Genomic DNA, 13,787 nt, shown 5'->3' on the forward strand with positions numbered 1-13,787 from the left:
GTATGTGGGTTGATAACAACAATGGCTTCCGAGTTGATGAGTTAGGGTTCATGCAAGTGGATCTTAATATGTCATGATATAAACATGAGCCATTTATTCTAGCATCACAAGCTCAACAAGTATTCCATGTTAGTGACCCAACTGATATGAAATGGTTCGTTGTTCTTTTAACTAACAAAATAATCGTCAATAATATTGATGACCAAGAATATGAAGATATTGATGAAGATAATCATTTTTTTGGGCCATATCAGTCATGTGAGAGCGGACCAACTACAGCTGATGATTTATATACAAGAGATGATCACGATGAAGGGCTTTGGGTAAATCAATATGCTCCTCCAGACAAGGATGACCCTAAAAGACAAAAACAATCAAAGAAAAGGAAAAAATAGATGCAAGTAGCCTTTGTATAATTTTGATTGTTGTAATTTGTATAATATTGTTTCTTTGTAATTTGTGTAATTTTTTATTTGTAATTATGTACTCTGTCAAAACATAATTGACATTATATTTATTGTTTGTATTTTGTATTGTATTGATGTTTAATAAAACAAACTTTTGGCATGTATTAATGTGTGTGTTGCTCAGAAAGTAGAAACGTCTGTGTTGTTGAGAATGTTTGTTTTGCTAATAAATGTATATGCATGTATTAATTTATACAAATCAACAGCGAATTCTATGGGAAGCTCAAAAATGCGTTGTAGTTAAAGGATAACTACAACAATGCTTTTTATAGAAAGCATTGTGGTACATTATTAATACAACAGTGCTATGCATGTGATGCGTTGTTGTATTAGGTGTTGTTTGAGAAAATTTATGAATAATACAACAACGCTTTTCTGTTATTGCGTTGTCAAATATATGAACTTCAACAGCGTAACAACAAGCGTTGTTAATAAGACCTATAAAATGCGTTGTTTATTTAAGACTATATGACAGCGCTTTGTGGACGATGCATTGTTGTATTAATCCACTATATGACAATGCTTTGTGGACGAGGCGATGTTGTATTGATGCACTATATGACATCGTTTTTTATGTATTGTGTTGTGGTATATAATCAATACAACAACATTTGTGAAACACTATTAATGATGACCATATACTACTGCGATCAAACAGAAAGCGCATGAAAGCGCTATTATACATCTAAAATAAGCGTTGTTGAACGGAAACTCTGGCGTAGTGTATATTTTTTGCTACGTGGAAATAGGATCAAAGTGTTACTGGATTTTATAGTGGTCCTGTCCAAGGAGATGAAATATATATGAGTGATGGACTGCATTTCATCGCACACTTTCAATTAAATGATCAATATTATTGTGATGTTACATATTACTATAAAAAATTATTTTTATGGCGTCCTCTTTGTTTTAATCAACTCTCTTATCTACTTCAATAAGTAAGGGAACCAAATACTATCATAAAATAACTAGAGAGATAGACTAATGAAGAACATAAGAAGTTTTTTGAAGTTTTAAAGCTCTATTGTTGACAAGTTTTAGTTATGAGGTTAAAATTGTAACTTCGACATGCTTATTATTATTGTTGTTATCTTAATAAATATAAAATTTAAAAGTTAGTACTATTGGCATAAGGCATACAACTATAAAATCGAGAAAGATTTAATGGATAAATTTTTTTATTATTATTTTGAATTTTTAAAATTTAAAAGTTGTATCTTTGAGAAAAGACACACAGCTCTATGATCGTTAGAGTGTTAGACCTTATAGATTCTAATTGTTTTATGTTTGAAGAGGTGAAGAGTTAACATCATGTACGAGTGATAAAATCATATTTTGGATCAAGAATATTAGGGTCTATTTTTTTGTATAATTTATTGGTTCTACGCTAGGAACCTTATCATTTCTTTAAGTGTATTATGGTATTTTTTTCTTGGGGATTTGGTGAAACAAAGAGAGTAGTTTTTTTCCTATATGGTGTTATGATTGCTATCGGCAACTTGATGCTTGAGATTGTTGTATATGGAGTTGCTCTGATTTCCAACTAAAAATATTGATTGTTAGGTGATATTTTGGATCAAGAATATTAGGGTCTATTTTTTTGTATAATTTATTGGTTCTACGCTAGGAACCTTATCATTTCTTTAAGTGTATTATGGTATTTTTTTTCTTGGGGATTTGGTGAAAGAAAGAGAGTAACTTTTTTATATATGGTGTTGTTATTGCTATCTACAAGTTGTATATGGAGTTGCTCTGATTTCCAACTAAAAATATTGATTGTTAGGTGATATTTTGGATCAAGAATATTAGGGTCTATTTTTTTGTATAATTTATTGGTTCTACGCTAGGAACCTTATCATTTCTTTAAGTGTATTATGGTATTTTTTTTCTTGGGGATTTGGTGAAAGTTAACCCAATGCATTGGAAAAAACTCAAATGTGTAAAAACCTCTTTATAGTTCATGCAATCATGTTGTGTGTTCTCTGAGACATGATCAAAATGATGCATGGTACTATTTTTATAATACTTTTATATACTTTAGTTAGACTTATATTCTTGATTTCTTAGTTTGTACTTCTACAAATTGTATAGGTAACTATATAATATGGTTGATAACTTCAAATTGAATAGTTTAACAATTTATCACTTCAAATTGTTGATCATGAGTTTTTATATACATTTATAATCTACTATTTTTCTTACTTAGAGCTAAGATGTAGCGACCCGTGCGAATGCACGGTTATACTACTAGTTTCAACAACAAAAAAGAAATACAAAATGCTATATTACATTTATTCTTATAATTATAATGAAATAACATTTTTCATTAAAAAAACAAAAACTTGTATATTTAGTTCGAACAAGCAAGCGATGTCTTTATTTTCATCCATACCTATCTGCAGCCACACTCCACCACCAACCCTTCTGCGAATTGCCCCTTTCTCCATTGCCTTCATCTTGGAATATCCTCCATATACGACCATTTCATCTTCTCCCTCACCGGTCAGGCAATCACCAACCTCGACGTTTTCCCCATCAATATGTTTTTCACTTTCAAACAACTTATGTGAAAAATTATTAATTCATTTTAAAGAAGTAAATTCAACATTAATATACATGTTAATGATATAAGTCTCAAGTTGATTATCAAACATCGCTAATAGATCTCGATTCATGATGTGTCTAACTTATATACAATGAAGACAGCTTACAAGGTTATTTGGCTTTTGGAAGATGTTAGTATCGAGGATCAAGAGCTATGGGCTTTGGTTTGGAAATCATTGGTGCCTTTGAAGACTTGCTTGTTTGCTTGAAGAATTATATTGGATAGGATCTCATGTAAGTGGAACTTAGCCAAGAGGGGTATTATGATTAAAATGGTAACAATATTATGTGTATTTGGTGTCATGCTCGTCGAGAAATGGTGGACCATCTTTTTTCTCATGTGATTTTTCCTACCGCATTTGGCAATTTATTTACTGGTGGTTGAGACTTGATGTAGTGTTACCACAAACTGGGAAGAGGCATCTTTTACAACATTGCTTCCCGGCTAATGATAGATTATTGAAAGATGTTAGCTTTGTACTATGGATGGCTGAGATTTGGTCTCTTTGGAAGTGTAGAAAAGATTGTTAACAACAAAACGGTATCTTTGAAGGACTTGATGGATGAGTTAAAGTTCAACTCTTGAATTTGAATCAAGGGAGGACACAAAGGAACAGTGATGTTTTGATTTGAATGACGTTCTAATTCGATTTTTAGTTTGAAATGTAATTGCTAGGAATTGTTTCCTTGTGGATGGGGTTATGGTTGTTTTTTTTTCATTTGGTTTTGGCTGACTGGTAGGAAGAATTATCCTCCCACTTTTTTTTATTTTGTTCTATGTTTATAATTTTGATCTTTCTTTAATAAAATTTTACTTGCCAAAAAAAATTGTACAAATATTATGTGTGTAGAACTTTACAAAACCAACAGTTAGACTTAAATAAAACATACAAATAAATAACTGAATATTTGTTTCGGAGAAATGATCATAAAATTCATTAAGTTATATATTCACAATATTATAAAATTATTCAATATGATAACGATTATGTTTTCATAAAACATGGCATGTCGTTTGCAAAAAATAAATTTTAGACTTGAAGAAAATTCTCCATATGTAAGTTTATTATCTTTTATTTTTTGTTTATATTGCCCTAAGATTTATTATACAAAGTTGATTGATACAACTCTTTTTTAGCATCATTTTGGACACAGAGAACATGATACCATTGATCATAGATTTTGAACAAGAAATGTTCTAAGCCCATCTAAACTAAGCCTGAAACTTAAGCATCCTTCATTCATTTTTTGAGCCTCCTCTTCAGTGTTTTTTTGGCCTTCTTGCTACATAATCCAAGAGTCCTTCACCAGCTTTTTCACCATGATCAACTTCTATTGAGAATTTTGAAATGCTTCTAGAGGCTATTATTGCTACCAAGAAAACAATAGTGGAAGCAAAATAGGCCAGAATGGTCATAGATCTTGGTGCTGCATATAGCACCGAAGACAATGTTAGTGAAGCTGCTATTGCTATGATGATGGTATTTTATAAGCTTTTCTGATACATCCGTGGCCCCTTGAATAAAGAGAGAGTAATGAGGAGAAGGAGTAGGAATTATAAAAAGGCTGAGAGAGAAAATGGTTATTTCTTCTTCATTGAGTAAGTGAGTTCATGAAAAATGTTGCATATTTGAAGAGATTCTCTATTGGTATGGATAGTCTGAGATGATTTCTAATGCTTGCTTGGCCCATCTCTGCCACTCACTGTATTAAAGGCATATATGTTCCCAAACTGTGCTCTTATTAATTAGGAAACTAAGAACAAGAACATTTTTATTCTATTTTTTACTATGTCATTTTTATTTTCTGTTTTTTGTTCTTAAATAAGAACAATTCTTGATTGTTTTTAACCAAGAGAAAATGAGGAGATATGTAGATATTGTAGGGAAAAAATAGATGTTGTGGGCTCAAACAAGAATAAGAATGATGTTTGTCATTGTGTGAAAAAATATGTGTTTATTCTTACTTCATGGAGAGTTGTAATAAATTATAAAATAATGTGTGAGACCCAAATAAAGATAAATTTGTTGTTTTCTATTGGATGTGCTCTAAGCTTACTTCAAAAAAAATCTACAATTTTAAAATTTATATATTACCTAATTATAAATTTTGGAACAATATCTTCTTCATACAGAGGAGTTCTTTATTATTTTTACTTTTAAGAGTAAAAGTATAATCTTATCATAAATAATTATAATAAAAAGAACACAAATGATATTATATCTTACATTTTTTTGGTTTTTTTTGGAGTATTTCTCTATTCAGTATAATCTTACTCATAAATTTCATACAAACTTCCACTTTTAGCCTTCCTTTGATTGATGAAAAGAAGTTAAGAGGAAAGAAAGAGGAGAAAGAGGATGGGGAGAAAGAAAGATGTGAGAAAAAGAGTGGAATTATGGGTTGTTTGGTAGAAGAGAAAATGAAAAGAAAAAAGAAGAGATAGAACATGACTTAATTTCTCCACATATTAAATAGACAATTATACCCTTATTCATATTCATAATATTTTTCATTCTAGATTAAAATTAAATATTAGTTAAAGTTTTTAAGAAATATAATGTTAATACTAAATATATACTTTTATGTAAATAATTAAATAATTAAAGTGTCTAAAAATAATATTGAACTACAATTGATATATTTAATAAATAAATTGATTAATATTTAAAATTAACCTTCATAGTGATGATGACACACAAACAATAATATTTTTAATTCCATGTGTGAGTCACAATTTTGTTAGGGATATGTCATTGGAGATAGATGATAAATATAATAATAGTAAAATAAAAATGAGTGAACAAAAAATGGTAAATAAAATGTGAGTTTTTTATGCATATACAAGTTTATCTTTGTAAATAATCATATACAAACTTTATTTTCTAAGTTTTAAGTATAAAAAATGTATTTGGTTTTAAAATGAGTAAATAAATTAGTATTTATTTCAACTTTTTGAAAGCAAATGTTAATTATACTTTTAAAATAGTTAAACATATTAAACAAAAGTATCACATAAAACGATCATATGATATTTAATGGTTAGAACTCCACAATAATGTATTTTGTTCATGTATGTGATAGTGTGAAATTAGTAGGGACAATTTAGGCATTTGCAAATTTTTACTCTCTCAACTCACTTTCTTCTCATATATGGAGAGAATAAAATTTGTCATGGGACCCACCCTTTTTCTTTCTCTCCACTCTCTTTCACTCCACAACCAAAGAGGAGAAATGTGTAAACTCATCTCACTTTCTCTCTTCTCTTTTTCTCTCCTCTCATACTTATCTCAACCAAATGAGGCCTTAGGTAAGCTTAGAGGTGAGATTCGCACAACAACAAAGCTATTGTCTTATGATTTGCGGGTCTGAATCCGAATTCTATAAACAACTTTTAGATGTATATTTACTTTCCCAAGACTTCTCTGGGCTAAGTTTGTATACACTGAACCATACTTTTTAATATATTAGTTAGTTATCTGTGCATATACACGATAGAATATTTTTTGTCACATAATTAAGAGCATATATGTTATTCGTGCATTCACGCGAGATTGATTGATTTTAACATCATAAAAGTATTAATCTTATTAAATACTAGTGTGGACAGACACTTCGTGTCTGCCGGCGAATATTGTGTGATATTATATATTCAATTTTTATATATTTCATTTTTTTGAATTAGAATGTATTTGTTGTTTTCGGTGTAATTTATATTATATTTTTGTGTGTTTATGATAATGTTTAATTTAATGTGAGATATGTGGTTAATTAATGTATTGGTGGTGGTTGCTTAGGATTATATAGTTTTTTATAAAAATTAAATAATGTGAAGGGCAAAATAGGAAATGAAAATTACACCATGAGGAAAGTTATTTCAAGTTTTGACTTTATATATATATATTAATATTGTGTAATAATTTTATAAAATCAAGGTTCTTAACTTATTAAAGTCAATATTCCTAACTTTAAAAATGGAAAAAGGGGAATAGAAGAAGAGGGAAATGAAATGGAGAGAGGTAAATGGAATGTGAAAGATGATTCAAATCCCATTTAACATGAGGTATAATTTAAAAACAAATGGACCAATCAATTATTAGCATTAAATTAATAAAATATACAATATACAAAAAAGAAAGATACAATGTGAGAATGTACATAGGAATATCATAAATATATTTTGGAGGGAAAATTTTAGTTGAGGAAGTAAGTGTTAGGAGGAACATTTTTTTCTTGTATAGATAATATATTACCATATGTCTTCCTATAGAGTATGCTGTCATGAATTTTGGTATGTAATATATATATATCATTTTTTATTATTGAATATTTAAACCAATAGTAGTAATGATTTGGGAAGCAATGATATGATCTCAAGTTTTCTATATGATAAGCTTCTAAAAATGGTCATCCATTTGAGGAAGGCTTGTGAAATTAAAGACAATAGTTTGCAGGCTAAAGATTATGAAATTAAGGTACTACTAAAAGCTATGCCCCGTAGGCATATATAAAAAACATTTCAGGTGCTGACTAAGAAAGTTGATGTATTGATAAAGGCTATTAAAGTAGACTAGAAGAAAATGAAAAGAGAAGGAGGTTGCCTTAACGAAGTCACATGATAACAAGAAAAACAGAAAAGGTCAAACTCCTCAAAAAGGTTCTATAACTTTTCTTTTTGAGGTGGATTTGTTCTTGTTGTCTAACTCTAGACCTTAATATTGTTAGAAAAAGTTGAAGGCAGTTTACTTATCAATGGGGTCTTAAGATTTTTTTTGTAAATACAGTAACAAAATAAAGTTAGGTGATGTGTTGAAATAAAGTTCCACTCGGATTTGATTATGTATATACAGACTTTATTATGGAATAAGGATATATTGTTTCAAATTATATATCAAATTATGTCTCCGGCTAATATATATATACAGACTTTGTTATGCTTCCTATATGTGTTGATCATGGATTTCATCTAAATGTGGAAGTTACAGGATAGCCAAAGGTGGCCATATGCTTAAACATTTACATGATCAACACTTGAAAACATTTGCTTTACATGCCAGTGAAATTAGGTAAGACTAATATTGGTAAATATAGAAAATTACACAGTAATGATCTTAAGACTCATTCATGGATGGTAAAAATATGAATGATATAAGTAAGTATCCTCTCTAGGGTCCACTATTGAGTAGAATTATTAACATGTGACATAAATAAAATTTTAAGATTCCAAATTTTTATTTATTTTCATGGAGAGGTTGTCAATTCAAATGATACGTATATAAGCTGTATCATTATAATTTTATTTTAAAAAAACAAAAGTTTAGATAAGTTAAGTCCTACCTCCTAAAGCTTATTAGGGCAAGGGAGACCTCATCTATATGCTTAGTAGATATTAATATTTGTGGATTTATTTTAGTAAGTTACATTATGGTTGAGCATGAAATAATATTTTGTGCCTCTAGCTTAATGTTTTTTCACTCACTTATTAAACTCATCAACACTTTTACAAAATATGAGATTTCTTTATTACATAATTTATACTTAAATATCCAACCATTTTTAGAGAAAATATATTTAAAAGAAGTGAGAAGAAACAAATTACACACAACCTTAATAATAAAAAAAGATTTAATATGTATATACTGACAGCGTAAGTATTTTTTACATACACTGTCAGTAAATCTTTACTATTTATATGTTAATTATTATTGACTTTCAAACAAAAATATTTCAAACTAATAATAAATGATGGAGTAAAAACTTTATATTGTCTAATACCAACCAACAATTATGAATTCTATATGTATATTGGAACTCATGGAAAAGAATCCAAAAGAGAAATGCAAAGCAAAACAACAACAACCGCCAAGGCTAACTTGGAATCTAAGTTAGACTTTCCCTGGACCCCACTTTCCGTGTTTCATTTTACCAACTTTCCACCGTCGATTCAACAATATTCCAAACTTTACGAGCTGTGATCACATAAAGTGACGGTTCACCATATGCCTCACTCGAACCACCACCACGTGCTTCTTCCAGACGCAACCGACAAAGCTGACTCGTTCCAACTAAGCACCACGTCACGCCACACTTCCGTCTTTCAACCTCTCCCATTTCTCCACGTCTCCCTCCCCAACGGCTAGTTTTTGGTTTCCCTCTCCATTTTTAACCCCATCTCTTTATTCCGTTTGTTATCATTAGGTATCTAATGTTTTAGATTTTAGTGTGGATTAATACTTTAATTTTCAATATTTATTACTTTTCTTTTTCACCTACATTTATAATGAACTATCATTTGTATGATAGTGTAAGGTTTCATAAATCTCAAATACACCAAAAGATTAAAATATTCGATTCCAGTAACATTTGTTCGATGACATATATTTATAAAAGATTAGTTTATGATACCTTGATTATACCAAAAATATTCATAATATGCATTGAATGGAACTATTTTAATCATATTAAATTCAATTTTGACATAATTTATTCAATTTTTAAACAACCTACTCAACATTAAATATCAAAAAATTTAAACAACCTACATATTTTTCATTTCTTATGTATTTTAATAAAACTTGAATTTCACAAAAATATGATAATTTTGATATTATATAGTAATAAATACTATAATATTAGCTATTTATTTTATTTATAAGATCAAAACATACTACGTATAAGGTGAAAACAGTTAATAATCACTGGTGTAATTTTTATATTCCAAATACAATTTTATATTTGTTATTATTAATTACCATAAACATCTACATATTTCATTATTTTGTATGGATTCATCAACATTTTTTTATATATTATCTTATTTTTATTTTCCCTTCATCAACTCAAACACAATACATTTCATAATTACAATGTACCAATAAAGTATTCAAAGACTCTATGCTGATTGTTTGTAGTTAGGGATGACAAAAAATCTGTATTCGTGAGTACCCATAGGTAAAACCTGTATGGACATGGATATGAGTCACAAATAGGTACCTACAGGTATTATAAACGAGTTTTTAAAAATATTTGTAGTATATATGAGCAGGTACGAGTATTATGGTACCCGTGTCTGTAAGTACTCATTATTTATATGATTAATATATTATATTTAATTAAAATAAAAATTACATTATTCTCACATTCGTTACACTATGTACATTTTTTCTTTTACTTTATCTACATATTTTATTCAGTTTAGTGGTGAAATACCTTACAAATATTATTATATATGTAGAACACACATGTTTTACAAAGAAAATATATATTTTTTGTTAAGGAAATGAGAACAAAAAATCACACAAATAAAAACACAATAAATTTAGCATTTTTGTCAAATATTCAATCAAAATGTACAAAAATAATTATATTTTATCTTATTTCAAACATAACAAAAGTAAAATAATTTATAATATAGGAAACCCGCGGGTACGCGTTGTATATGCGAGTATCCAAAAATACCCATAAAACCTGCACACGAATACCGGTACAGGTGCGGGCGAGTCTAGGTAATGTTCTCCAATTTTGAAACGGGTAGCAGGTGTTACTACCCGTGCCCGCCGATGCCCATCAAACACATTACATTTGATAATTACAATAGTACCAATAAAGTATTCGGACTCTATACTGATTGTTTGACGCACAAGATGGAAAATTTGCAGTATATTATACCAACAATTCTATGTTGCATTTTTTATAGATAAATTATTTTTTCTATAAAATAATAAGATAATATATTTTTATATCAAAAAATAAGAATGGGTCAATAGAATCTGTTTGTTGATGGACATGTTTCTACTATTGGATAAAGTTGAAACTTACAAGTACTTTATTTTTGTGAACATATTTGTTATGAGAGTATTAATAAACAAGTAACTGCTTTAAAATTAAAAACTTTTATCTCCCACCTTTTCATATATAATGCACATTATTTCCCACATTTGTTCCCCAAAGTCTTCACATAGAAGCAACTTAAATTCTGTTACCATTTTCATTTGCCGGTATCTCATCTGCAACTAACATAGCACAAAATAGGAAGCAGTTTCGCAAATCTAGGTTTGTTTCTCTACCTCATTAATCTCTAGTCCTAATATTATGCAAAACAAATTCTGATATTTTATAATTTCCCTAAAAAGTTTCCTTTTTTTAAATTTCTAAAAAAATAATAATTCATGCTGTGGTTTCTGACCGTTATAATTGCTGTATTTTGCAGATTGAAGAAAAAAAAGTGCTAAAAGGGTTAAGTTATTAAGATTGGTCTCTGGGTTCTTTTTTTTTTGGGTTTTTGGTATTTTGGGTTCATGGAAAAATGGCATTAGGGTTTGATAACTGTTATGCTCGTGCATTGGGGAGAAAGAGGATTGTGATTTCTAACAACTTGGAAGCTTCAAATCAAATGAACACTCCACCGAAGAGAGTGTGTAGTGCTAGATTCACTGCTATCTCTGAAAAGTCTTGCCTTGAAGCCCTTCCTTTTGATATACTGGTTAGTATAGCAGTTTCAAGAATCAAGATTAAATTTTTATTACAAAAAAGTTTAATTTATTTTTGGTTGTGTAATGGGTATTTTGAAGTTTCTGAAATTTATGTGTTATTTGTTTTTGGTTTAATTGCAGATAAAGGTATTGTGTGGTGTATACCATGAAGATTTGGAGCAGCTTTTTCAAGTCTCTAGAACTATCAGAGAAGCAGTGAGTATTAGATTATTGTTTTTCATTGTGATTCATTTTTGTATTTCAATGATGTTTCTAATTTGGTAAATTTTGGGTTGCAGGCTGAAATTGCTAAGCAGTTGCATTTTGAGTATAGCACACCAAAGAAGAAAACTTTTCCTACTTTTCATATGCTCACTGATGTGGATGATGCAAAAGGGTTTGAGGAAATTGAAGCTCCATGTGCACCATTGAAGAAATCTAGGTCAAGGTTGAATGGTAGGAACCTGGATTCAATCTCAGCTAACTTGTTTCCTTCCATGGATGAAGAAATGTAAGCTGTTAAGTGAGAAATTGATTAAGAAGTTCATTAAGTTTCTTCTGTTGTTTATAAATAGATTGTGTCTGTTGTTTTGTATATTGGAATGGTAGGGATAGGTAGAGTGAGATTTGAATTTGTGATATCTCACTGGCTTGGTTGAATTTACACGTTTGTCACTTGCCAATTTCTTCAAATCCTTCATTGAAGATTTTTTTGGCTTGAATCTTTCTGTATAGGCAAATGGAAAGGAAGACAGATTTTGTGATTTTGTTTAGAGGGAAATGTTTAGGCCCTTCTAGGCTGATAAATTTCTGTGAACAGAAAGATACTGCATTACTGCATAAATTCTTAAGTCTTAACAAAGCAATTTCAGATTCTAGTTGTAAAGTTCTCAATGTCGTTTGTTCATCAATAAATCTGTTCCACTTTTTTCCTTTGATATCCTTTGTGATAGATTTATTTTGTATCGATTGAGGTCCTTTATAAATGCACAAAGTGTTAATAATTTGAGGTATCGTTTCTTTTGATAGATGAATCATTACCAGTATTCATTAGCTTACAGTGTCAATAGTTTCCATAAAATGGAGGGAGCAATTTGACATCTTCATGGTCCAACAAGAAATGTTATGTGGACATTCAAAGTTGTCTTGTTTGTGACTTAGGCAGAGGAATTCAAAGTCCTTTAGTGAGGGGTTGACTCTTGCCTATGTTTGCTGGTTATAGATGTAAACATCAACTGCATTTGGTATGTGGACATGATACCAGAAGATAAATCATATTTAAGGTTTTTTTCTTAACTAAAGTTTCTATGGTAATTATTATCAGTGAATAGTGCTTAGACCTTATGTGCATCTAATTTACTTTTTTCTTTTATTGACTTTGTATTTTAGGCATTCCATTAAGACTGAAGTTCCGACAACTTTTTATATTGGTTGCCGAAAGCGCAGCACAATCTTCATATTTTATTTGTGTTTACTATTATGTATAGCATTGAGCACTTCTATTGTAGAAAAATAGCATAATTATGCCTTAGATGACATGTGTGAAAAGATTATTAGAAGTCCCAAGAATAGTAGATCAAATGAAGGTTAATCTAATTGTAAAGGAGGGAGAGACTAGTCCAATCGTAGGAGGGGATATCAAGAAAATCATAGGTGAAACAATTAATAAAGGTTTAGATATTAATGTTTAATTAGTAATTATGATTATGATTTATAATATAATATTTTGTCCATTGAACTAAGTTGTTGTATTTTAGACATTGATATTCTTTATGAGAGTGTTGAAGGCATTTTATTTACAATTATCATCTTTTGATATTTCCATGTGAATACGAAGAACTTAGCGAGGAAAATGTTGAAACTAAATTCCACCTGGGCAAGGTGGTGAAAACAAGAAGTATGATGCTTCCTCTATATAAAACAATTGAATTACATGTCCACATCATGTGAATTAAGAGAAGGACAAAACTTACATACACATCCATCGTTACTCTTTTTCTCTTATATGCTAGAATGAATCTTTCTTCATCAGTCTTAGATTTAAGGCCAACACACGAAGGAAAAAACTAGACCAGGTAAGGAGTTCTTTGAGTCACCTTCATTGAGAAGCTCTGGTGACCTTCAAATCACTTGTCCTACAGTCTTGCTCCTTTACCCAGAACGAGGTTGAGACTTAACAAGGTAAGGAAGAGTATTCCTTGAAGAGAGAGATAGATTTAACGCTGTTGCTTAATGGTGTGAGGGT

At 29.7% G+C, this 13,787-nt stretch overlaps 1 protein-coding gene across 1 annotated transcript; it reads left to right on the forward strand.

The window, feature by feature from the left end:
* On the forward strand, positions 11,000 to 12,415 carry LOC109333834 (F-box protein At1g61340-like). The gene is made up of 4 exons (XM_019569411.1): positions 11,000 to 11,123; positions 11,281 to 11,553; positions 11,684 to 11,758; positions 11,842 to 12,415. Exons 2-4 carry the CDS (start codon positions 11,377 to 11,379, stop codon positions 12,055 to 12,057), a joined length of 468 nt encoding a protein of 155 aa, XP_019424956.1. The 5' UTR covers positions 11,000 to 11,123; positions 11,281 to 11,376; the 3' UTR covers positions 12,058 to 12,415.

The sequence above is a fragment of the Lupinus angustifolius genome, chromosome LG19, assembly GCF_001865875.1.
Source record: "Lupinus angustifolius cultivar Tanjil chromosome LG19, LupAngTanjil_v1.0, whole genome shotgun sequence".
Taxonomy (NCBI): Eukaryota; Viridiplantae; Streptophyta; class Magnoliopsida; order Fabales; family Fabaceae; genus Lupinus; species Lupinus angustifolius.